The sequence below is a fragment of the Salmo trutta genome, chromosome 8 (assembly GCF_901001165.1).
Source record: "Salmo trutta chromosome 8, fSalTru1.1, whole genome shotgun sequence".
Taxonomy (NCBI): Eukaryota; Metazoa; Chordata; class Actinopteri; order Salmoniformes; family Salmonidae; genus Salmo; species Salmo trutta.
This window is the reverse complement of record NC_042964.1, coordinates 17,324,540-17,350,136: the sequence shown is the minus strand read 5'-3', so window position 1 is coordinate 17,350,136 and position 25,597 is coordinate 17,324,540. Positions and strand designations below refer to the sequence as shown.

General features: G+C 46.1%; 1 protein-coding gene across 3 annotated transcripts in view; it reads left to right on the top strand.

The window, feature by feature from the left end:
• LOC115198315 (dedicator of cytokinesis protein 11) overlaps positions 1-25,597 on the top strand; it is a 115,095-nt gene that overhangs the window by 35,499 nt on the left and 53,999 nt on the right. For 2 of the 3 annotated variants that reach the window (XM_029760203.1, XM_029760205.1), the window contains exons 10-35: positions 393-476; positions 982-1,122; positions 1,813-2,076; positions 6,861-6,983; positions 7,332-7,414; positions 7,602-7,724; positions 8,124-8,200; positions 8,327-8,511; positions 9,660-9,725; positions 11,621-11,713; positions 12,520-12,643; positions 12,786-12,907; positions 13,070-13,153; positions 13,248-13,337; positions 13,456-13,577; positions 13,818-13,887; positions 14,134-14,259; positions 15,199-15,270; positions 15,993-16,139; positions 16,603-16,686; positions 16,985-17,096; positions 17,895-17,933; positions 22,150-22,331; positions 24,259-24,369; positions 24,568-24,643; positions 25,251-25,339. In XM_029760203.1, coding sequence (XP_029616063.1) covers positions 393-476; positions 982-1,122; positions 1,813-2,076; positions 6,861-6,983; positions 7,332-7,414; positions 7,602-7,724; positions 8,124-8,200; positions 8,327-8,511; positions 9,660-9,725; positions 11,621-11,713; positions 12,520-12,643; positions 12,786-12,907; positions 13,070-13,153; positions 13,248-13,337; positions 13,456-13,577; positions 13,818-13,887; positions 14,134-14,259; positions 15,199-15,270; positions 15,993-16,139; positions 16,603-16,686; positions 16,985-17,096; positions 17,895-17,933; positions 22,150-22,331; positions 24,259-24,369; positions 24,568-24,643; positions 25,251-25,339 — 2,889 coding nt within the window. The remainder of the gene's footprint in view (positions 1-392; positions 477-981; positions 1,123-1,812; positions 2,077-6,860; positions 6,984-7,331; positions 7,415-7,601; positions 7,725-8,123; positions 8,201-8,326; positions 8,512-9,659; positions 9,726-11,620; positions 11,714-12,519; positions 12,644-12,785; positions 12,908-13,069; positions 13,154-13,247; positions 13,338-13,455; positions 13,578-13,817; positions 13,888-14,133; positions 14,260-15,198; positions 15,271-15,992; positions 16,140-16,602; positions 16,687-16,984; positions 17,097-17,894; positions 17,934-22,149; positions 22,332-24,258; positions 24,370-24,567; positions 24,644-25,250; positions 25,340-25,597) is intronic. The other variant, XM_029760204.1, reaches the window with a different exon arrangement.

Sequence of the window (25,597 nt, the reverse complement as noted above, 5' to 3'; positions counted from 1 at the left end):
GATAAGCAATGTGTTTCTAGTCAATGGCTGCGGCCCTAATGGCACCCTAATCCCTATATTGTGCACTACTTTTGCCCAGAGCCCTATGGGCCCATGGCAAAAGTAGTGCACGTTAGAGGGAACAGGGTGCCATTTGGGATGAAGCTGATGCTTATCCCATAGAGACCACCTCAACTGCTTGAATGTGCCTATAAACCCAGAACAGCACAAGGAGAACAGAGAGAGCAGTCTGGTCTGAGATGTCCCAGCGCTCCTCTTCCTGGTTAACTCTACAGTCTCTCTCTGGAGATGGATGGATGGATTGGATGGTGTGAGAGGAGAGAGGGAGGATGGAGATCTCACTGTGACCTGAGGCTGTTCTTTGTCTGTTTTTCTCCTTTCTCTCTCGGCAGTATGCCAGGGAAACAGACCAGCTCAATAAAATGAACAGGAACGAGGGGAGACAAAAGCTTTTCTCCCTGGACCCTGAAACACAGGTTAGAACCGTCTGTGTTTTACTCTATTCATTCCCAATATGTTTGTTAATGTTGTTTAAGTCTATTAGATCAGGCTTGTAGTATGCAGTGTATAGGTGTATCAATGCATGATATACCCTGTCTGTCTGGGCAGTCCCAGGGCTGCTGGCTCAACTGGCATCGAGTGAACCTCTCAGTTAGAGAATGTCTGTGTTTGCATATTGTATGTTTCCATGGGGATGGGTGCCAGAAGCTAACCACCGTTCCCTCCTCTCTCCTTCATCTTTCTTCCTGACCTCCCTCTCCTCCCTCTTTACTTCCTCCACCTCCCTCCTCCCTTTTCTCCCCTCCTTCCTCTTCCACCTCTCTCCTCCACTCTCCTTTCCCCCTCTTCCTCCTTCCCCTCTCTCCATCTTTTTCCCTCCCTCCTCTCCTCACCCATCCCTCCCACCTCCTCCCTCTCCTCCCACCTCTTTCCTCTCCTCCTCCCTCCCCCCACGTCTCCACTCACCCCTCCTCTCTCCAGAGGTTGGACTTCTCGGGTATAGAGCCTGATGTGAAGCCGTTTGAGGAGCGTTTTGGCCGGCGCATCGCCGTCAGCTGCCATGATCTCACCTTCAGCCTGCAGGGCTGTGCCAACGAGAGGGGGGACGGGGTCCTCACCAACGTAAGCTCACACACACACACACCCTATCCTCCTGCTCCAACGTAAGTCCTATAGGAGTAACGTACAACAGGGCACAACAGATCCAAAAACGACATCAGAATTTGTGTTTATGTTGTATATTCAACTTATTTTCAGATCACTTTTTGATCTTTCAAGTATAAAGAATTATGGTTAGAATTTCCGGGAGTTATGTTTTTTCCTAAAATATTGCACGTTTGAAATACCTCAAGATAGATTCCCAAATTGCTGTATAGAGACCTAAGTCATTATCCGCATTCAGATTCCCTGATGAAGGAAGTTAGCTTCCTGTTTGGAGTGTGAGACGAATGCAGAGCCTCTTTGGCATGAGCCAGCAGTATAGAACACACTACTGAGTCCTCCCTCTCTCCCTCCTTCAGAGTGGATTATTCTAGACATAAAACACCGTGATAAATAACTACATTCCCACTAGAGCATTTATAGGGTCTGGGGAGGGGAATAAGGGAGGTTGGCCGAGATTTATATGGAGGGACCTCGTTGCACTCAAACTCACATAGGCGTCATGGTTCCTGGAAGGAGTGGGGTCGCCATCATTCAAGCTAATATGCTTATGTCTACAGTGGAAATACATTCGTATACACACACGCTCTCTTTTGTTTGTACCTCGTAAACACGCACATACGCACGCTCTCTCTTCTCTCTGTTATCCAGGTGGAGCCGTTCTTCATCAGCTTGGCCCTGTTTGACGTGTCTAAGAGCTGTAAGATCTCTTCTGACTTCCACGTGGACCTCAACCCTCCCTGTGTACGAGAGATGCTGACCGACACCTCTCCACTCTCCCCTACATCAGAGGGAGGAGGAGGAGGAGGAGGAGGAGGAGGGGTGAATGGAGGAGTGAACGGGGATGCAGGGAAAGGGAATGGTCTTCCCGTTCTACAAAGGGTGGCTGAGTCTCTGCTGCAATACCCCACTCAGGTAGGACCATAGTGACCTTAACTGACCTATATAGTATGTTCTGTGTGTTGTGTTGTGTTTGTTTACACACAAGCACACACGCAGACAAAATCGTGCTTGTGTGTCTGTAGAAATGATGGCGGCATCACAGAATCCTAAGATTGCAAACTAAGTCTCTCCCTTATTTGACATGATTGCTTAAGATGATCAGTTGGTTAGGACAGGGATGTGAAGATGGCTTGAGTTTTGTTTGTAAATGCATTTTTTTTCCTGATGACCCACAACGAACCGGTCAGCAGGCATTAGACACCCAGAGATGAGACACTCCCGTCGGGGATTGCAAGGTGTTGTCGTCAGCGGTGCTGCTCGACAGTGGCTGTCCTCTCGTCTTACACCCTAGTCGATGCGGTGCCACAATACTGCACATCCATGCATTTACCCACAATGCAGCGTGTGTGTGTGTGAGAGAGAGCAATTGACTGATTCTCCTGATTTCACTGGACTACCTCTGGTGTCTGGGGGATTCTGCTGGCGCTACTATGAACCAGGACATAGTCCGAATGATACAGTTGATTTCCCCTTTTTATTCAAAGCTCGTTAAGATTCAGGCTGATGCTACGCTGTTTACTGAGCCTGTTGTCCGCGTGGTCGTAAACACACGACATAACTCCACCATCCAGTGCTACAGCCAGTACTACCATGCAACGCTGTAGGATTTTGACCAGAGGATTTTCGTGTTAATAATCTGTTGAATATCTCAACGCTTCAAAGTGTATCTCCTTAACCTTAACTCCTCATTATACAGTAATTGGGTAAATGAGAACAGCAGCTATGAAATATGTTCACTTTAATCTATATGTATTGTACAGTGGGGGAAAAAAGTATTTGATCCCCTGCTGATTTTGTATGTTTGCCCACTAACAAAGAAAGTATCAGTCTATAATTTTAATGGTAGGTTTATTTGAACAGTGAGAGACAGAATAACAACAAAAATATTGAGAAAAACGCATGTCAAAAATGTTATAAATTGATTTGCATTTTAATGAGGGAAATAAGTATTTGACCCCCTCAATCAGAAACATTTCTGGCTCCCAGGTGTCTTTTATACAGGTAACGAGCTGAGATTAGGAGCACACTCTTAAAGGGAGTGCTCCTAACCGCAGCTTGTTACCTATAAAAAAGACACCTGTCCACAGAAGCAATCAATCAATCAGATTCCAAACTCTCCACCATGGCCAAGACCAAAGAGCTCTCCAAGGATGTCAGGGACAAGATTGTAGACCTACACAAGGCTGGAATGGGCTACAAGACCATCGCCAACCATCTTGGTGAGAAGGTGACAACATTTGGTGCGATTATTCGCAAATGGAAGAAACGACAGAACTGTCAATATCCCTCGGCCTGGGGCTCCATGCAAGATCTCACCTCGTGGAGTTCAATGATAATGAGAACGGTGAGGAATCAGCCCAGAACTACACGGGATGATCTTGTCAATGATCTCAAGGCAGCTGGGACCATAGTCACCAAGAAAACAATTGGTAACACACTACGCCGTGAAGGACTGAAATCCTGCAGCACCCGCAAGGTCCCCCTGCTCAAGAATACATATACATGCCCGTCTGAAGTTGGCCAATGAACATCTGAATGACTCAGAGGACAACTGGTGAAAGTGTTGTGGTCAGATGAGACCAAAATGGAGCTCTTTGACATCAACTCAACTCGCCGTGTTTGGAGGAGGAGGAATGCTGCCTATGACCCCAAGAACACCATCTCCACCGTCAAACATGGAGGTGGAAACATTATGCTTTGGGGGTGTTTTTCTGCTAAGGGGACAGGACAACTTCACCGCATCAAAGGGACGATGGACGGGGCCATGTACCGTCAAATCTTGGGTGGGAACCTCCTTCCCTCAGCCAGGGCATTGAAAATGGGTCGTGGATGGGTATTCCAGCATGACAATGACCCAAAACACACGGCCAAGGCAACAAAGGAGTGGCTCAAGAAGAAGCACAATAAGGTCCTGGAGTGGCCTAGCCAGTCTCCAGACCTTAATATCATAGAAAATCTGTGGAGGGAGCTGAAGGTTCGAGTTGCCCAACATCAGCCTCGAAACCTTAATGACTTGGAGAAGATCTGCAAAGAGGAGTGGGACAAAATCCCTCCTGAGATGTTTGCAAACCTGGTGGCCAACTACAAGAAACGTCTGACCTCTGATTGCCAACACGGGTTTTGCCACCAAGTACTAAGTCATGTTTTGCAGAGGGGTCAAATACTTATTTCCCTCATTAAAATGCAAATCATTTTATAACATTTTTGACATGCGTTTTTCTGGATTTTTTTGTTGTTATTCTGTCTCTCACTGTTCAAATAAACCTATTATTAAAATTATAGACTGATAATTTCTTTGTAAGTGGGCAAACGTACAAAATCAGCAGGGGATCAAATACTTTTTCCCCCCACTGTATATAGCTAGTATTGCCGTTTCAAAGGCTAACTGCAATATCAAACTGCAATATCAAAGTTGCTCTAGTAGCAGGGAAATCCACCCTTCCCTTGCCCGACTCTCACTGTTTTGCTAAACAGTTTGAAGCCAGTCGACTTGAAAAGAACAGTCCAGTTTCAGCATGGTGTGTGTTTCTCTTGGGTGCTAGCTGTAGCGTGCGGTGTTAACTCCCGCAGCCGGTGGGATGTCCCAACACACCCGCGCACGCACACACAAACTGCTGCTGGTCCCATTTACAGTTACAGGATGACCCGGCCTCAGTAGCGGTGGTACCCAGCAGTAAATCACAGTACCCGTGTTTCCCCCATATTTATTTAGCAGTGGTGCAGCGTGACGCGCTTTTAAGATCAAAGTGAGGCGTTACAACGTCAGATCGTCCGGGGAAACCTCTAAGGTAATTAGCTAGCTAGCTTGTAGACATATGCCCCTGTCAGTATGAACTTAAACGACTAAAACCAGACATAAAGTATGTAGAAAACGAGAATGGAGAAATATCTTTTTTAATAAGATCATCTTTGAGAACTAACAATCACCCCAAAATAAAAGACGGTCAGGGAGAATCTAAAATACAAAACATTTCTTGACATGGGGCCCGCGTTGATTTTGTTATAACGCTTGAGTCACTCAGATAGCATAAGAACACGGCAAAAGCAAATTGAAAAGTGTGTATGATTAGCTTTAAAACTGCACATTTTCTCTCGGCCCCATTGCAAAATGTGTAGAATTGCAGGAAACTAGCTTTTAAAACTGTAACATTTTTTAGCCGCCCAACGTCAAAACTTTAAAACAGCAAAGTGTTTTCTCTGTGGACCAGAGGAGGGTTTTTAAAATGTTCTGTTGGAGACAGCGCCATTCCCCACTGCCTACAGTGCTGCACCTCCCATCCCCAGACAACATGGAAACACGACAGAGCTCTCCCTCTCTCTGGACGCAGAAAGTCCTGTGAGGTGGAATGGAAATACTCTGTAATAAAATATCTGGACCCAGAAACAGAGCGAAGAACAGAGTGGAAACGGAGAGTATCAAACAGAATAGAATCAGTCAAGACATTGGTCATTCTCACTCTCGTTGACACAAAAAAACAGAACTTGATTTGGGGTGGCAGGTCGCCTAGTGGGCGTTGGGCCAATAACCGAAAGGTTGCCGGATCGAATCCCTGACCTGACAAGGTAAAAATCTGTCGTTCTGCCCCTGAACAAAGCAGTTAACCCACTGTTCCCTGGTAGGCCGTCATTGTAAGTAAGAATTTGTTCTTAACTGACTTGCCTAGTTAAGTAAAGTTTTTTTTTTTTAAAGTAGGCTCTTGCCGTGTGTGAACCTAGCAATGTCCACCAGGGCACAGAGAAATAGATAATGGCCTTCCTCTATGATTACTGTCTGATTATAGCCTTGGACACCAGCAGATCACAGTGTAATTGAGGTGCTGTTTGGGTGTAGTCCAAGGACAGCCTGTCCTCATCTTTCTACTGCACAACTGAAGTCAGGGTGTGTCTCACTAGTACGGGCGCTAGCAGGCTCCCCTCCATCTCACTCAGTGCCAGCTTTATATTGCGATTTACATGGGTATCTCCCATGTAAATCTGTTTCTGGTAGCAGAATCTTTAGCTAGACCCCTTGCGAGAGCAACGTAATGCAACTTGTCGTCCGGATTATGTCGAAGCTGATGTGTTTTTAATGTGTTCCAAATGTGTCACGAACTCCATTCTTACTTTGCTGCCACTCACAGAAGAACATGTTTTTGCGTGTGTGTGTGTGTGTGTGTGTGTGTGTGTGTGTGTGTGTGTGTGACGCTCTGTGTAAGAGCCACGGTTGGCTTCATCTCACTGACCCAAAAATAGTTCCAGCTCTGTTTGGGTTTCCTGTATAACTTCAGCCACTAACAGACAGCCAACCACTTCCCAGCTGCAGGCCCTGTCCAGGAGACAGTTGATAAACTCTCCCTCATACAATGACTAGGAGCTACTGAAGTCCTAATGGCAGTTTCAAACAGAAAAACAATAAATGGCAAAGTTCAAATCAATCAAATCATATGTTATTTGTCACATGCGCCGGATACAACAGATGTAGACCTTACAGTGAAATGCGTACTTATCCAACGATGAAGTTTTAAGAAAAAGAAGTGTTAAGTAAAAAAAAATAGATACATAAAAAGTAAAAGTAACAAATAATTAAAGAGCAGCAGTCATTAGGCCTAGCCGTCTCAAAGAGTCATTTTTCCTTCATCAGTCTTCTCCATCTTTCTTCCTCATCCCTCCATTTTCCTTCTACTCCATCTTTCCTGTCTTCCTCATCTCTCCTCCAGGGTATCTTCTCAGTGACCAACCCCCATGCTGATATTTTCCTGGTTGCCAGAGTGGAGAAGGTCCTACAGAACGGCATTACACACTGTGCTGAGCCCTACATCAAGACTTCAGACATCAACAAGGTGTGTGTGTGTGTCCCTTCAGACATCAACAAGGTCTTCTACCAACACTTACTTCTATTGCTATTAATAGACCATGAGTCAGGCACAGGACAAGCATAACCCCCCCAAAACCACTGTTTAAAAGTTTGAGTAGAGTGTCTGTCTGGGTTGTGTGTATTATGTCATGTTAAAGTGTCTTGTTTAACTTTTTTAAAAACTGAATTGCCTCCCATGTTTTGCCTATTTTGGTCTTGTTTCCATCATGATTGTTTGAGTAGCTGTGCCACTGTTATAAATCACGTGATTACCTTTTCATTAACCTGTTACTGTTACATCGGACTCATTCTACACGTGTGTGTTCCCCTCCAGACAGCCCAGAAGGTGCTGAAGGCTGCCAAGCAGACGTGTCAGCGCCTGGGCCAGTACAGGATGCCCTTCGCCTGGGCTGCCAAGTAAGACACAGCTCTCATACACATCAGATGGAAAACTGTGGAATAATTCACTGACTATTTGGGAAATACGGTTTACTGGCAGTGCGGTGATGATTTATTTGCGACCTCAGGCGTCTTCGTTTGAATATTCACCTGCGTTTTACTATGTACATCCTCCTTACACATGATCCTGTCTCTGTTGGACCAGGCAAGTGTTTAAAGATGCCCAGGGCAGTCTGGACATGGACGGGAAGTTCTCTCCTCTCTATCGCCAGGACAGCAGCAAGATCTCCACCGATGACCTCATCAAGATGCTGGCTGATATCAGGAAGTGAGTCAATAAGACATGTGATGGTTGTGACTGTACACTCTTAGGAAAAAAAGGTGCTATCTAGAACCTTAACGGGTTATTCAGCTGTCCCCATAGGAGAACCTTTTGAATAACCCTTTTTGGTTGCAGGTAGAACCCTTTTGGGTTCCACATAGAACCTTTTCTACAGAGGGTTCTACATGAAACCCAAAAGGGTTCTACCTGTAGCCAAAAAGGGTTTTCCTATTGTGACAGCCGAAGAACCCTTTTGGAACCCTTTTTTCTAAGAGTGTACAGTATAGGTGGTTTGGTGTGCTTGCTGCACTACGTACATGTTAGTCGGCATCCTAGTGTCTGTTGGCACTGCAGGCGTACATACTTATACTGTTATGACTGTTTCATACACTTTCACCCCTACAGGCCAGAGAAGAGCAAGCTGCAGACTATCCCTGGACAGCTGAATGTCACCATCGAGTGTGTGCCTCCGGACTTCTCAAGTGGGTAGTTTCCCCTATTTTGCCTCGTCCGCTGTTTACATCTGACTGAAAAATATTGAACGGCTGACTGGCAATCGCGCCATATAACCCATTTCATTGGTTGATAGTGTCACTGTTCTCCCTCAGACACGGTGACCTCGTCATACATCCCAGTCAAGCCCTTTGAGGAGAAGTGTGAGAGGGTCTCAGTGGAGATGGAGGAGTTCCTCCCTGAGGAGGCCAAGTACAACTACCCCTTCACTGTCTACAAGAACCACCTGTATGTCTATCCCCTGCAGCTGAAGTACGACAACCAGAAGACCTTCGCAAAGGTGGGGGAAAGGAGGGAGGGAGATGTGTGTGTAAATAACAACAACGCAACATGTAAAGGGTTGGTCCCATGTTTCATGAGCTGATTTAAAGGTCCCAGAAATGTTCCATACGCACAAAAAACGAGTTTCTCTCAAATGTTGTGCACAAATTTGTTTACGTCCCTGTTAGTGGGCATTTCTCCTTTGCCAAGATAATCCATCCACCTGACAGGTGTGTCACGTCTGCTCCCGCTCTTCCCTTCCCCTGGCGCTTGAGGGCACCAGATTACCCTGCATCACACGCTCCTGCCATCCATTACTCACACCTGCCCTCCCTCGTCACTTGCGTCAGTGATATTGGACTCACCTGGACTCATTCATCACCTGTTTATTTCCTCCCCTATATTTGTCAGTTCCCTAGCTCTGTTCCCTGCTGCTGTGTTGTATTGTCTTTGTATTTGATTCTGACGCTGTTCCTGTCTCGTCTCTGTCCGTTATAATTAAATGTTTTACTCCCCGTACCTGCTTCGTCTCAACAGCGTCATTCCGCGTAACAAGGTGTGGCATATCAAGAAGCTGATTAAACAGCATGATCATTACACAGGTGCACCTTGTGCTGGGGATAATAAAAGGCCACTCTAAAATGTGCAGTTTTGTCACACTAAACAATGCCACAGATGTCTCAAGTCTTGAAGGGGGCGTGCAATTGGCATGCTGACCAGAGCTTTTGCTCTGGTCAGGTGAAGAAGCCACATCCGGCTTCTTCACCTGCAGGATTGTCTGAGACCAGCCACCCAGACAGCTGATGAAACTGATGAAACTGAGGAGTATTTCTGTCTGTAATAAAGCCCTTTTGTGGGCTTTTTTTAAATTCTGATTGGCTGGGTCTGGCTCCCAAGTAGGGGCCCCTATGCCCTCCCAGGCCCACCCATGGCTGCGCCCCTACCCAGTCATGTGAAATCAATAGATCAGGGCCTAATTTATTTATTTCAATTGACTGATTTCCTTATATGAACTGTAACTCAATAAAACCGTTGAAATTGTTGCATGTTGCGTTTATATTTTTGTTCAGTGGGTCATTGGGTTTACAGCTCACATTATAATTCACCGACTGTCGTCCTTCCTGGGTTGAGTTATTGTATTGACTGAAGTGTCTTTTATCCTTCCAGGCAAGAAACGTAGCGGTGTGTGTACAGTTCAGAGACTCTGACGAAGAAGGCGCGGCCCCTCTAAAGGTGAGCGTTTGGATGATACTGTAACGTCTGATCTACTGAAAATGACTGGGATCCCCAGGAGTTGACAAAGTTCAAGTTAAACTACAGTGGAGTCGCAGAGGAGAGAAAAGGCCTCTTACTGAAGCTTAGCCAGTTATTACAGCTGGCAAGGGGAGATAATGAGAGCTCTCTCTCCTCTCTCTCTCTCTCTCTCCTTTCTTTCTCACTCTATTTATCTCGTGCTCTCTCTTTCTCTCTCTCTTTCTCTCTTTCTTTTTCTCTTTTTCCCTCTTTCTCACGCTCTCTTTCTCCTTCGCTCTCTCTTTTCCCTCTCTTTTTCCCTCTCTCTCTCTCTCTCTCGTTGAGGAACATCCGCACACGTCGAATATTTGTGGGTGGAAACCTCCATTCGACGACCATGGAATAGTTTTTTCCACCAGACAGAATCCCTCACTGTTCACTGCACTCAAACAGGCTTCCACAGAACCTGTGAGAGAGATTATCTATCACACAGTCTGGCTAGGAACAAAGTCTTTTCTCGGGCATAAGAAAGTGTTTACAGACAGCAGGGTCGGGCCAACGTCACAGCACCCCTCTCCATTTAGCACACGGCGGAAACCAACTAGCAAGTTCCTGGACTTTACACCGGCTCAAATAGAAGGAGCGATAACCTATGTCACACTGTGCTGTAGGTTGCCGGAGCTGTATGAATTCATGACTATATTTATTTGATCATTAAAAACACAAAGAAACTGCTTCAGGTGGAGACATTACATATAGCGCATTCAAAACGACTGTGTCAAGGATGAACACACTGAAGCCCAAAGGCTTCATTCATTTTGGTCCGCCAATAGTGAGCGTCTGCCTTGTTGTGTGTTGCGCTCTAGTTTTGCACCGTGGACTTCTATGCTTAAAATGTAGGAGCAGAGATGTCTCTCAGCCCAGACTGCAGAAAAGACTGAAGATTCCAGTCGGCCCTTCTAGCCAGGGACCGGGGCCTACACCCTCACTGTGTAATCATCAGACCACACTTCAGCATGTTGTTGCCGCGGGAACAGGGTTCTGAAGGCTCTACTTTTTCCATGCTTGGTACACAACCCGTAATCACATGATCTGAAACAGCGTATTCTCCTCTGGAAAGAGGCCAACTATCTCTTAGACCGGGGCTGGTCATTTGAGCTCTGCTCACTCTGTCCTTTCTAAGGACCTCTGCCACTCGGCATGTCCTCTCAGTTTACTTTTGCGACAGTACTGATAATTAGGAATGATCAAACATTCCCCTTCAGACTAAGCTGCTCATTTGAGCTCTGTCCTTTCTAAGGGCCTCCTTCACATTCTCATACTTTGGTCAATTAGAGAATGGCCCAAGGAATCAACATTGTAATTACTGCATTTAATGACCCTCCCTCCCCCCCCTTCTCCTCCTCCTCACTGTGTCCGCCCTGTCAGGATCAATTATCTAGACCTCTGCCTGGACTAGCATTGAGTTTTACCCTCAGTACCTTACCCCACAAAAGGCCTTTCCATCCAGCCCAGGGTCAGAGGATCTATCTAGGTCAGGGCCACATCACACGCCCGGGTTTGGGCAGCTCAGCCCGGCCCCCTCCTTCCCTCTCCTGGGGTCTCCACTCCACTAAGTTTAGTTCCGTTTAAACTCTCACCTCCTACGTACTACATTCTCACCTCTAACTAACGTACACTGGTGAACAAGCTCGTTTTCCCCGTTGTTCGTAGCCGCGGTTTGCTTGTGTTGCAAGTTTTTGAGGTGTGATCGTACAGTTTAAACAGCATTTCGGTCTAATTATTTCGCATTGCTCACAGATCGCTGTCGTCTTACTCACTGACATGCCCATGCAACATCAGCAGATGAGCAGTAGATTAATAATAATGTGTGTGTTTGTGTGTGTGTGTTTCAGTGTATCTACGGAAAGCCAGGAGAGACACTCTTCACCACCAGTGCCTGTGCGGCCGTCCTCCACCACAACCAGAGCCCTGAGTTTTACAACGAGGTCAGAGAACAATTTGCGTAATAAACCTGGCCTTTTCCCCTGATTTGCTGTGCTACATCAATTACTCCCTGCAATTGTTACTGTTACTGTTGAAGTCCTCAGTGGCCAAAGTCCAGTCATTAGGGCTTCGTTAATCCTATAATCTAGCCCAGAGCAGGGGCTCTGGACTGGCTCACACTGGGCTGGTCTGATACCCACCGGAGGGAGGGAGAGAGAGAGAGAGGTGAGATCAGGACACTGTCACAGACACAGAGACGTTGGCTGGGACTGGGGGCCGTCTGGTCTATGGCATAAGGATTAGAACCCCACGCACACCATCCGAGACCCCTTCACTGCTCTGATCTCTCTGGACTGCTGCTTTGGTAACGAGTTACTTCATCAGGGAGCCCTGTTTCAACAAGATTTTAAGGGAAAGGAGCACACTATTCGTTGTGACACATAACCAAGTCATACTAGACCCCAGGTTGGAATTAGTTTAATGAAAGAAGCGAACGTTATTGGCTAGGCTCACCGTGTGTCATTTCCTCTGACACAGAGCACATGTGCAGGCAGGCTGAACATTCCACTACTCACTCTTGCTGCCCTCTAGTTGTAAAGATAGGAATCGTTTTGCTTTGGCTTCGTCGTACTATTTCTGACAGTGAGAAATATGTATGGTTGTATCTAGAATGATAGGTTTGTGACTCGTTCTGGGGTATTTCTAATGGCAGTTCAAGAAGGACTTTTTACTTTAAAATCTTGGGTCAAGTGAGATGAGAATTTGAAAACACTTAACGTCCATGTTGATCGTGTGTCCATCTGTGCAGGTAAAGATTGAGCTGCCGGTCCATGTACATGAGAAACACCACATCCTCTTTACCTTCTACCACATCAGCTGTGAGATCAGTACCAAGACCAGCACCAAGAAGAGAGAGGGAGTGGAGTCCCTGGGTAAGACTAAGAGCGGTGTGTGTGTGTGTGTGTGTGTGTGTGTGTGTGTGTGTGTGTGTGTGTGTGTGTGTGTGTGTGTGTGTGTGTGTGTGCGTGCATCTTCCTCCATTACCTTACCTGTTCATCCCTCCCTCTGTAACAGTGGGCTACTCCTGGGCCCCCCTGTTGAAGGACGGCAGGATGCAGTCTATCGAGCTACAGCTGCCCGTGTCTGCCACCCTGCCCCCTGGATACCTCTATGACAAGACCCAGGATGTCAAGAAGGTACAACCCTCTGTTCACTTGGGGTCAGGGAAGAGCTATCCCCTGCTTGTATTCTAGTGACAAATGATAGAAAATATGAAAACATTTGGCGGAAAAGAGTGAGAAAAAAAATGCAGACGACTACGATCACATTGTTGTATTTGTGTGTTGCCACCCTTACAGTCAGCACCCGATATAAAATGGGTAGAAAACAACAAGCCACTGTTCAAAGCGAAGACCAATGTAGCGTCAACAATATACCCCCAGGTATGTCTTCTACCTGCCAACATTGAAACCACTTGGCCAAGCTGTTGTGACAAACACGCCATCAGACAGCTGTGTCCTGTGTTTCCCTGTGTAGGATCTGCACCTCCACAAGTTCTTCCAGCACTGCCAGCTGATGAGGTCCTCCTCAGAGGGCAACCCAGCAGAACTCATCAAGTATCTGAAGGTGAGAGAGACACTCCTGCTGTGGAGTGTTTTACACCGCCGTTTTGTATTGCTGTCTCTCTCTGACTTTTCCTCCCTCCCTCCCTCCCTCCCTCCCTCCCTCCCTCCCTCCCTCTCAGTGCCTGCATGCCATGGAGACCAAGGTCATTATTAAGTTCCTCCCCACCGTGCTGATGCAGCTGTTTGAGGTCCTCAACACAGCAACCAAAGAGGCCACCGAAATCGCTGTCAACTCCACCCGGTGAGTCTGACCTCTGACCCTGTGACATCATCATGGTCTGACCCCATGACGTAGTGACATAGACATAGTCATGGTTTGTGAAAGTGAGTTACAACTGCATTTTTGGGGGGAAACATGAATTCAATGGATATTTGCTGCGCTACGTAATTATTAGAATTGTATTTTTGATTTAACCTTTATTTAACTAAGCCAGTTAAGAACAAATGTATTATTTACAATGATAATGTTCTATTCCTTCAGTGTGATTATACACATCGTTTCCCGGTGCCACGAGGAGGGACTGGAAAACTACCTGCGCTCTTTCCTCAAGGTATAACGCCAGGCATCACACACAAGACAGTCACTAGTGACTAGAATCAAGCCTAGGATCAAGGTCTGGTCCTTGCCTTAGCTAGGATTATTAAGATGGCTGATGCATTTTCAGTCGAAAGTAATTCCAAAGTTCACGCGTTTCTTTTTGGGGATAATGTTGAACTTGGATCTATTTTTTTCAGACCATGAAAAGTGGTCATGTAAAGGTTGTGTATTAACGGCTGTGTTTGTGTTGTGTCCCCAGTATGTGTTTGTGAACAACAGCCCAGTGTCTGGGAACTCTGGGACCACTCATGAGGTACTGGCCACCGCCGTCACAGCCATCCTCAAACAGACAGCGGACTTCAACACCAGCAACAAGCTGCTCAAGGTGTGTGTGTGTGTGTGTGTTTTACCGGAAATCCCCCCAAATTCTCTGTCATGGGGACATTTCCCAGGTCCCCACAAGGACAACGGCTATTATAAGCTTAAGGGTTAGGATTACAACTAGGGTTAGGATTAGGATTAAGGTTAGGGGTTAGGGCAAATAGGATTTTGAATGGAAATAAACTTTAGTTCCCTATAAGGATAGTAAAACGTGTGTGTGTGTGTGTGTGTGTGTGGGCGGGCGTGTGGGCCTGTGTGTGGGCGGGCGTGTAGGCGGGCGTGTGGGCCTGTGTGTGGGCCTGTGTGTGGGCGTGTCTGGGCGTGTGTTTGTGGGTGTGCGTGGGTACTTGGAAATCCCCCAAAATTCTCCACAAGGAAAAAGGCTATAATAATCTTAGCAGTTAAGGTTAGGTTTAGAATTAAGGTTAGGGGTTAGGACAAATAGGATTTTGAATGGAAATAAATGTTAGTTCCCCATAAGGATAGTAAAACATATGTGTGTGTGTGTGTGTGCAAGCCAGTGTGCATGCTCAATCAGATAATTGCGATTCCCATACTGACCAGCAGGTGGCACCAGCCACTTGTTCTTTGAATGAGAATTCCCAACATTATTATGTCACCACCACTAAAAATGTTTTGACAAACCTTTTCAAATGCAGTTTTCTATCTATTATCATTATACCCAGGATTATTGGACACTAAGCCCATATTACAGAGCCCAGTGGTGTTTTGACTTTCGCCAGACTGTTGATATGATCTCTCTTAGTAAGTGTCCGTCCCAAATGGCACCGCGTTCCGTTTATAGGGCACTAGTTTTGACCGGGGCTCTGGTCAAAAGTAGTGCACTATATAGGGAACATGGTGGCCGAATTGGGACGCATTCTAAAGGCTTCACAATTGAGGAGTAGTTCCAACGTCTTCTGTCTCTCATCCTCTTTTCCAGTATTCCTGGTTCTTCTTCGAGACCATGGCCAAGTCCATGGTCCAGTACCTGCAGGAGGGCAACAGGATCAAGGTCAGCAAATGTTCTACTCTGATGAAGGGTTTATCTTGTGTCCCCCATGATGTACGGTGTACAGGCAGGCGCACGCCAGCTGTCACCGGCACTCCCTCAAGTGTGGTTACGAAGATTCGAGAGTTCTCTGTCTAGTACATGCAAATATTTCTCTGTCGAGTGCCAGGGCGTTTCAGTTCAGTCTCTCTTTCCTCACCGTGGAAATGTGGCAACACATTCTTCCTCATTCGACATGCTTGTGTCTCTTGTGCACCACACACACACACACACACACACACACCACACTTACACCTTCCCAGAAATAACCCTCCAGCCTCCACTCCCACACAAGTATTTCTGTTCTCCTTTTTTTTTCCCGGAAAGTTTTTAACTTTTCGTTGAGTTGGTGATGGGGAGGCTCTTAGTCACACTCTTATCTTGCCAACCGTTTCTAGGCAGTCCCAGTAACATCCAGACTATGGCCTCTACTGCAGCACCTCTAAGATAAGCTAAGGTTGCTGAAATAGAGCACAGTAATAATACAATTGATAGAACGTTCTCTGGCAAAGTTGAGGATGTTACAAGCTGTACACATTTCAGAGAGTTTCACTGTTTAGCCAGCCTTCTGTTGGGAAAGAAACCTGTTTCTCAATGAGTAGAAGAGCACACTTCCTATTAGGTAATAAAATATATATATATATATCTTTTACTTTGGTCTCATTGAACTGAATATGTTTTACTAGATGCCCCGTGCCCAGAGGTTTCCAGACAGTTTCCACCAGGCCCTACAGTCCCTACTACTGTCCATCATGCCTCACATCACCATCCGCCATGTTGAGATTCCCGAGGAGGCCCGCTGTGTCAACCTCAGCCTGGCTGGCTTCATCAAGGTCAGGCCCCCATACACTACAGGCCCCCATACATTACCTGAACCACACAGGACAGAAATAATACCAAATACATTATCGCTGCTCGGGGGAAAAAAGGAATTTACTGTTAATATCACAGGAGGCTGGTGGCACCTTAATTGGGAGAGGACGGGCTCCTGGTGATGGCTGGAGCGGAATCAGTGGAATGGTGTCAAATACATCAAACACATGGTTTCCATGTTGTTCGATGCCATTTTGTTCGCTCCGCTCCAGCCGTTATTATGAGCCGTCCTCCCCTCGGCGGCCTGCTGGGGTTGATATTGAAGGTCCCGGTCGAACACCAAACTCCCTTCCGATAGCAACGGTAATGTGTGCTGAACTCCGCGTACTGCAAGTCAAGCACTGTATATGAAAGATGGTCTTGGTGTGCTTAGTTGGTTAGTCCTGGTCTTGGTTAGTCCTAATCTGTGGTCCCCTTCCACAGCGCTGTCTCACCTTCATGAACAGAGGCTTTGGCTTCAGCCTGATCAACGACTACATGTGTGGCTTCACCCTTAAAGACCCCAAGGTACTGGACAATAGCAACAACCCCTCTTCTCTACCGTGTCTGATTATGTATTCTTAATGCAACAGTGGAACAACAACACAGCCCTGTATACAGGCCTCTGTTGACAGTACATGTGGTGTTTGTGACACTGGTAGTCAAATATATGCTTCAGCGTATTTGACTAACTGATTAAAATCAACACAACATTTTATGGAAATGTCGATGGAAATCCTGTAATCTTTTATTTTTAGGATGAGAAAATAATATCTTGTTTGTTTAATCTCGTTTTGTAATACTGGAGTTGTTTGTTGATCGACAGGTCTTGACCGAGATGAAGTTTGACTTCCTCATGACGGTGTGTAACCACGAGCACTACATCCCGCTTAACCTGCCCATGGCTTTTGGACGCACCAAGCTGCAGAGAGTTCAGGGTAAGCTGCTCTCACTCCATGCGTCTCTGTCCTGTCAACTCCCTACCTGCATTTGCTCCCTGCCACTGCCACACACGTAAACCTGGGAGGCACAAATTAGGCCTTCCTGTTCTGCATTGCTGCTGGTTTTCCTTTGTCCTGGTCACTTAAAGGGACATTTCACCACTTTTCAACCTAATATTCATCCTCGATATCAAATCAAATGTTATTTGTCACGTGCTGAATACAACAGGTGAAGAAGAGCTTACAGTGAAATGCTTACTTACAAGCCCTTAACCAACAATGCCGTTTTAAGAGAAATACCTGTTAAGTTAAAAAAATATATGGATAAGTAAAAAATAAGAAATAAAAGTAACAAATAATTAAAGAGCAGCAGTAAAATAACAATAGCATGGCTATATATACAGGGGGTACCGGTACGAGTTTGAAAAGTGGTGAAATTTCCCTTTAATGTATCAATTATTGTAACTGAATTGCAAAAACCAGTATACACTACGAAGACCAAAGCTGTGCTCCTATGATTTGTTACATCACCCTCACCTACAAACCACAACCCCCCCCCCCCCCCCCCCACTAATCTGCCTCAATGGTTTGGCCCACTCACCAGTTCTCACACAAGTCTATTACAGAGCAGACCATGTGAAGTCCAGCAAAAGGAGGGTTGTAAAAAGGAATTCTATGAATGTTTTTCACCCCACCACAGCCATAGTGTGTTCTGATAATAATAATGCATGGTATGTTCATTTAATTTCCTAATTTTTCTCCTCCCTTTTGTTTTGTTTTGCTTGTGGTCGTTAGATTTTATTTCGTACGCGACGGAGATTTTTGGCGCAGTAGGTAGGTGATGCCTCCACAACATCAACTGACACGTTTGCAGTTTGAACGCCAGCTGACACCGCACGCCACTAACCAACTCATGTCTGCTAGCCCCGTCTATCCAGGACACTCATTAATTCACTCTTCATGATTGCTAACATCCTCCATACTACCTGCTTTGGCCAATGCTTTGTAGTGGCCTGGAGTTTGTCACACTTCTTGCTGGCTTGGATCGTGGAAATCAAATGAATTTTCTTCTCTTGAATGTTTTGATTGATGATTTCAGACTTGAAAGATGAGGGGAGAGTCTTTCATGCTGCCTCTGCCTGTGGGACTACTGCATTCTTTCTCTCTCTCTGCCTTCACTCCTCTCTCTCTTTCTCTTTCTCTTTCTCACTCTCTGCCTTCACTTCTCTCTCTCTCTCTCTCTCTCTCTGCCTTCTCCTCTCTCACACTCTCTCTCTCTCTCTGCCTTCTCCACTCTCTCTCTCTTTCTTTCTCTCACTTTCTTTCTTTCTCTCACTCTCTCTGCTTTCACTTCTCTCTCTCTCTCTGCCTTCTCTCTCTCTCTGCCTTCACTTCTCCCTCTCTGACTTCTCTCTCTGCCTTCTCTCTCTCTTTCTTTCTCTCACTCTCTTTCTTTCTCTCTCTGCCTTTTCCTCTCTCTCTCCCTCTCTCTCTTTCTCTCTCTGCCTTTTCTCTCTGCCTTCTCCACTCTCTCTCTCTCTCTTTCTCTCACTCTCTTTCTTTCTCTCACTCTCTCTGCTTTCACTTCTCTCTCTCTGCCTTTTCTCTCTGCCTTCTCTCTCTCTCTCTCTCTGCCTTCACTTCTCTCTCTCTCTACCTTCTCTCTCTGCCTTTTCCTCTCCTCTCTCTCTTTCTTTCTCTCTTTCTGCCTTCACTTCTCTCTCTGCCTTTTCCTCTCCTCTCTCTCTTTCTTTCTCTCTTTCTGCCTTCACTTCTCTCTCTGCCTTTTCCTCTCCTCTCTCTCTTTCTTTCTCTCTCTGCCTTCACTTCTCTCTCTCTCTGCCTTCTCTCTCTCTTTATTTCTCTCACTCTCTCTCTTTCTTTCACTGTCTCTGCTTTCACTTCTCTCTCTCTCTCTCTCTCTCTGCCTTCACTTCTCTCACTCTCTCTGCCTTCTCTCTCTCTCTCTGCCTTCACTTCTCTCACTCTCTCTCTGCCTTCTCTCCTCTCTCTCTCTCTCTGTCTGTCTCTCTCTCTCTCTGTCTATCATTCCACATCTCTTGTTAGTCTTGTTAGTCCTGTCTGACTGTAGTAAAGCAGCATTAACAGCTCAGAGAGAACCTGAGGGGAAATCAGAAAACAACTTGTGTGGGATTATTTAAACAACGTTCTTAAACACACAATATTTAATCAATAACACTCATACCTTATATTTTACTGTAGTGGAGAGATATCTTTGGCCTAAACCTACACATAAAGCCTACATCTCTAAACGTGGTATATACATTTTTACATTTGATATACACAGGTAACTACCAAAATAATGGAAACACTTAAGTAAATGAGGAATGCAAAGTATATTGAAAGCAGGTGCTTCCACACAGGTGTGGTTCCTGAGTTTATCAAGCAATTAACATCCCATCATGCTCAGGGGACTAGCAATTCTTGGGGGGGGGGCAGTGCCCCTGTGACAACAATTTTGGAACCCCTTGTCGCCCCCCTAAATGTGGAGTATGAAATCATTTTTACATAACACATTTTTGCTATCGTTCTTTTTTTACATCCGTTGTTAGAGTGGCAACGATGATGATTATGAACATGGTCTTTTGCCTGCTAATGCAGTGAAGAACAACAATAGCGTCTAATGTAACTGGCCCCTCTAACAGTACAACTGGCCCCGGCTTGGCCTCCCCAGTTGAAATGGTCTAGAACCGCTGCTGGCTCAGGGTCATGTATAAAATGCTGGGCAGGCCATTATTTTGGCTACCATGGCTATGCCCCCATAGGATGACAATGCCCCCATCCACAAGGTACGAGTGGTCACTGAATGGTTTGATGAGTATGAAAACGATGTAAACCATATGCCATGGCCGTCTCAGTCACCAGATCTCAACCCAATTGAACACTTATGGGAGATTCTGGAGCGTTTTCCAACACCATCAACAAAGCACCAAATTATGGAATTTCTCATGGAAGAATGGTGTCGCATCCCTCCAATAGAGTTCCAGGCAATTGTAGAATCTATGCCAAGATGCTTTGAAGCTGTTCTGCCTCGTGGTTTATTTCTTTGGGGTTCATGCTCTCACAGGTTTTTCTCTGATTTCCCTCATTAGAGGTGGTGGTGTTTCTCTCATTTCCCTCATTAGAGGTGGTTGGTGTTTGTCTGATTTCCCTCATTAGAGGTGGTGGTGTTTCTCTCATTTCCCTCATTAGAGGTGGTGGTGTTTCTCTCATTTCCCTCATTAGAGGTGGTGGTGTTTCTCTCATTTCCCTCATTAGAGGTGGTGGTGTTTCTCTCATTTCCCTCATTAGAGGTGGTGGTGTTTCTCTCATTTCCCTCATTGGAGGTGGTGGTCTTTCTCTCATTTCCCTCATTGGAGGTGGTGGTCTTTCTCTCATTTCCCTCATTAGAGGTGGTGGTGTTTGTCTCATTTCCCTCATTGGAGGTGGTGGTGTTTCTCTCATTTCCCTTATTAGAGGTGGTGGTGTTTCTCTCATTTCCCTCATTGGAGGTGGTGGTGTTTCTCTAATTTCCCTTATTAGAGGTGGTGGTGTTTCTCTCATTTCCCTCGTTGGAGGTGGTGGTCTTTCTCTCATTTCCCTCATTGGAGGTGGTGGTGTTTCTCTCATTTCCCTTATTAGAGGTGGTGGTGTTTCTCTCATTTCCCTCATTGGAGGTGGTGGTGTTTCTCTAATTTCCCTTATTAGAGGTGGTGGTGTTTCTCTCATTTCCCTCGTTGGAGGTGGTGGTCTTTCTCTCATTTCCCTCATTAGAGGTGGTGGTGTTTCTCTCATTTCCCTCATTGGAGGTGGTGGTCTTTCTCTCATTTCCCTCATTGGAGGTGGTGGTCTTTCTCTCATTTCCCTCATTAGAGGTGGTGGTGTTTGTCTCATTTCCCTCATTAGAGGTGGTGGTGTTTCTCTCATTTCCCTCATTAGAGGTGGTTGGTGTTTGTCTGATTTCCCTCATTAGAGGTGGTGGTGTTTCTCTCATTTCCCTCATTGGAGGTGGTGGTGTTTCTCTCATTTCCCTTATTAGAGGTGGTGGTGTTTCTCTCATTTCCCTCATTAGAGGTGGTGGTGTTTCTCTCATTTCCCTCATTGGAGGTGGTGGTGTTTCTCTCATTTCCCTTATTAGAGGTGGTGGTGTTTCTCTCATTTCCCTCATTGGAGGTGGTGGTGTTTCTCTCATTTCCCTCATTAGAGGTGGTGGTGTTTCTCTCATTTCCCTCGTTGGAGGTGGTGGTCTTTCTCTCATTTCCCTCATTAGAGGTGGTGGTGTTTCTCTCATTTCCCTCATTGGAGGTGGTGGTGTTTCTCTCATTTCCCTCATTGGAGGTGGTGGTCTTTCTCTCATTTCCCTCATTAGAGGTGGTGGTGTTTCTCTCATTTCCCTCATTGGAGGTGGTGGTGTTTCTCTCATTTCCCTTATTAGAGGTGGTGGTGTTTCTCTCATTTCCCTCATTGGAGGTGGTGGTGTTTCTCTAATTTCCCTTATTAGAGGTGGTGGTGTTTCTCTCATTTCCCTCGTTGGAGGTGGTGGTCTTTCTCTCATTTCCCTCATTGGAGGTGGTGGTGTTTCTCTCATTTCCCTCATTAGAGGTGGTGGTGTTTCTCTCATTTCCCTCATTGGAGGTGGTGGTGTTTCTCTCATTTCCCTTATTAGAGGTGGTGGTGTTTCTCTCATTTCCCTCATTGGAGGTGGTAGTGTTTTGCATTGGAGAAAAAGGATGCTGAGTCAGTGTGTTCAACATGTGATGTTGTCGCATTCCTCCCTGGAATTTGTCAGACACATCGTTCCATGAGTGAAACAACAGGATATCTTCCATGTCACTTGAATGCTACCAGTCAGATTGAAGTCAAAGATGCACCCCTTTATATTACAGCGGGGTAGTCTGCACCTGCTGCTAGTACCCGTATGTGTTCCCTTTGTAGTGCCCTTCTTTTCACCGGAGCACCCTATTCCCTATATAGTGCACTGCTTTTGGCCAGTGAATAGGGTAGGGTGTGATTTAGGGCATGACCTAACCATGTTGACCTATGACCCCAGATCAGAGCCTGGAGTCTGCGCTGACGGAGGATTACTGTAAGAACCACTTCCTGGTTGGTCTGCTGCTGAGGGAGGTGGCCGAGGCCCTGCAGGGGTCACCAGAGGTCAGACAGCTGGCTGTGGCCGTCCTGAAGAACCTGCTCATCAAACACGCCATGGACGACCGTTACACCCAGTACAAGGTGAGGAGGAGGGGACAGACAGACCACTACACCAATAGAATATAGGGAGGAGAGACAGACAGACCACTACACCAATAGAATATGAGGAGGAGAGACAGACAGACTGCTACACCAGTACAACGTGAGGAGGGGGGAGACAGACAGACTGCTACACCAGTACAACGTGAGGAGGGGGGAGACAGACAGACACTGCTACACCAGTACAACGTGAGGAGGGGGGAGACAGACAGACTGCTACTCCAGTACAACGTGAGGAGAGGGGGAGACAGACAGACTGCTACACCAGTACAACATGAGGAGGGGGGAGACAGACAGACTGCTACACCAGTACAACGTGAGGAGGGGGGAGACAGACAGACTGCTACACCAGTACAACATGAGGAGGGGGGAGACAGACAGACTGCTACACCATTACAACATGAGGAGGGGGGAGACAGACAGACTGCTACACCAGTACAACGTGAGTGAGTGAGTGAGTGAGTGAGTGAGTGAGTGAGTGAGTGAGTGAGTGAGTGAGTGAGTGAGTGAGTGAGTGAGTGACAGAAAGAATGAGTGAGTGAGTGAGTGACAGAAAGAGTGAGTGAGTGAGTGACAGAAAGAGTGAGTGAGTGAGTGAGTGACAGAAAGAGTGAGTGAGTGAGTGAGTGACAGAAAGAGTGAGTGAGTGAGTGAGTGAGTGAGTGAGTGACAGAAAGAGAGAGTGAGTGAGTGAGTGAGTGACAGAAAGAGAGAGTGAGTGAGTGAGTGAGTGACAGAAAGAGTGAGTGAGTGAGTGAGTGAGTGAGTGAGTGACAGAAAGAGAGAGTGAGTGAGTGAGTGAGTGACAGAAAGAGTGAGTGAGTGAGTGACAGAAAGAGTGAGTGAGTGAGTGAGTGAGTGACAGAAAGAGTGAGTGAGTGAGTGAGTGAGTGAGTGAGTGAGTGACAGAAAGAGAGTGAGTGACAGAAAGAGAGTGAGTGAGTGACAGAAAGAGAGAGTGAGTGAGTGAGTGAGTGAGTGAGTGAGTGAGTGAGTGAGTGAGTGAGTGAGTGACAGAAAGAGAGAGTGAGTGAGTGAGTGAGTGAGTGACAGAAAGAGAGAGTGAGTGAGTGAGTGAGTGAGTGACAGAAAGAGAGTGAGTGAGTGACAGAAAGAGAGAGAGAGTGAGTGAGTGAGTGAGTGACAGAAAGAGAGAGTGAGTGACAGAAAGAGAGTGAGTGAGTGACAGAAAGAGAGAGTGAGTGAGTGAGTGACAGAAAGAGAGAGTGAGTGACAGAAAGAGTGAGTGAGAGAGAGAGCTCATTATAGGTAAAGAAACATCACCCTGTAAAACAATAAAAGGCTATAGGCTTTTTCTAAAGGAATATTTAATAGTAAAGCAGAAAGGTGAGGGGGAGAGAGAGGGGAAAAATTCAGAAGCCTTTTTAAACCTCAAACACGACAAGTAAAACATTTCCTGGATTGCAGCAAAGTTCTCCTGCAACCGGGTGATCAAATTAACATCCTACATCTGTACTTTTTAATATAGGTTTATAAAGGGAAATGAACCGTGTTCATACAGCAGCAGGGGAAACAGTCGGAGTCGCTGTTGCTGTTTTGGAAAATAGAGGATAGTAAATGAATAACTAGACTAGTTTCCACAGACCCAAGATAAGAAGAAATCGGTTATGCAAATCCACACTGTAGATCCAAATTGTCGCTGGCAGCGGAGGATTGTATTGATAGAAAGGCCAGCTTTCGAATAGCCCTTCTCTAATGATACAGTAGATAATAGTTGTTTTGGTTGGGACAGTCTCACACAGTAGTGTTGTACTGTTTGTTATGGGCCACTGTTCCATAGACCACACAGATCCCGTTGGCACACTGTGTATGCAAATGAAACAACAATAAAGATTGTTGGAAAAAGACATTAACTTGTTACACCCCCCCCCCCCCCCCCGTATGTCAGAATCAGGCCCGAATCTGTCTACTGTACCTGCCACTGCTGGAGCTGCTCTACCAGAACCTCAAACAGCTGTCTGCCCAGCATCACACCTCCAGCCCTGGCCTGGGCTTCACCGTGAGTCCCCCACCTACCTTCTACCCCCCGGAGGTCCTGGTTTACTCTATCGACCAGATAGAGTAAACCAGGAGTAAATCAGTCATATATTGGCGTTTTCGAGTTTGGATGGAAATGATGAATTGGAGTTATTTCCTGATTTGACTGAATTGAAATAGAATGGACCCCTACCCTTGTGATTGTTCTGTGCTCTTCCAGGGCTCCAGAGATGACTTGAGATCAACCGGCTTGATGGACAGCCGCAGGACCAGCACGGCCATCGATAAAGACCACGGTTAGTGTGACGTCTGTCCTCAATGTGTTAACCACTGCCAACAGTAGGAGCAGGAAATTATTCATAAAGATAAATAAGGGACGTTAGAATTGTAATATCCCATCAAAATGTTGCTTTGATGTTTGGGAACTGGCGGTAAAATAGGTGTTTTATTGTCCATTTGGTTAGAACGGAAATTCTCCGTCTGCCATTTTCCCAAACCCACACACCACAGGAGGCTGGTGAGGGCAGAACGTGTGGAATGGAGTAAGTAAACCAAAGGACATTAAACACATGGTTCCCATGTGTTTGATACCATTCCATCCATCCCGTCCTCCCCAATTCAGACGCCACCTGTGCAACACACACACACTGAGAGGCATGGTGTCAACCGCGGGTTAGCGCCTCTAGATAGATATCTTTGGGGGTTAAGTGCCATGCTCAAGGCCACAACAGTAATGGTGGTCATTCTTCTGTATTTCCTGGCCTGGGACTTGAACCAGCAACCTTTCTGAATCCTTTACTGATCCACATCTTTAACCTCTTGGCTACCTAAACTACTGTTACCCACCCCCTCCCCCAAATACATCTGAGAAGCTATGTGAACATGTGTCTCTGTACTCCCCAGGCCCAGTAGCTCAGAACGGCCACTTGGTGAGGAGGGAGGACTCCAGAGGATCTCTGTTCATGGACCCCAGCACTCCAGATAGCTCTGAGGTAAGAGACAGAGTTAGAGTGGTGGATGGGCCAATACAAATATAAAAAAAAAGAGAATATGGCACCATATTCCCTATATATAGTGCACTACTTTTGACCAGGGCACATAGGGCTCTGGTCAAAAGTAGTGTACTATGTAGGGAATAGGGTGTGATTTGGGACAGAACCAGAGGGAACGCCATGAGTCAAGTTCAGTAGAGCACATCGTAGCGGAACAGTCAAATTGAATATGACGTTCTACATCCTGTTCCATAAAAA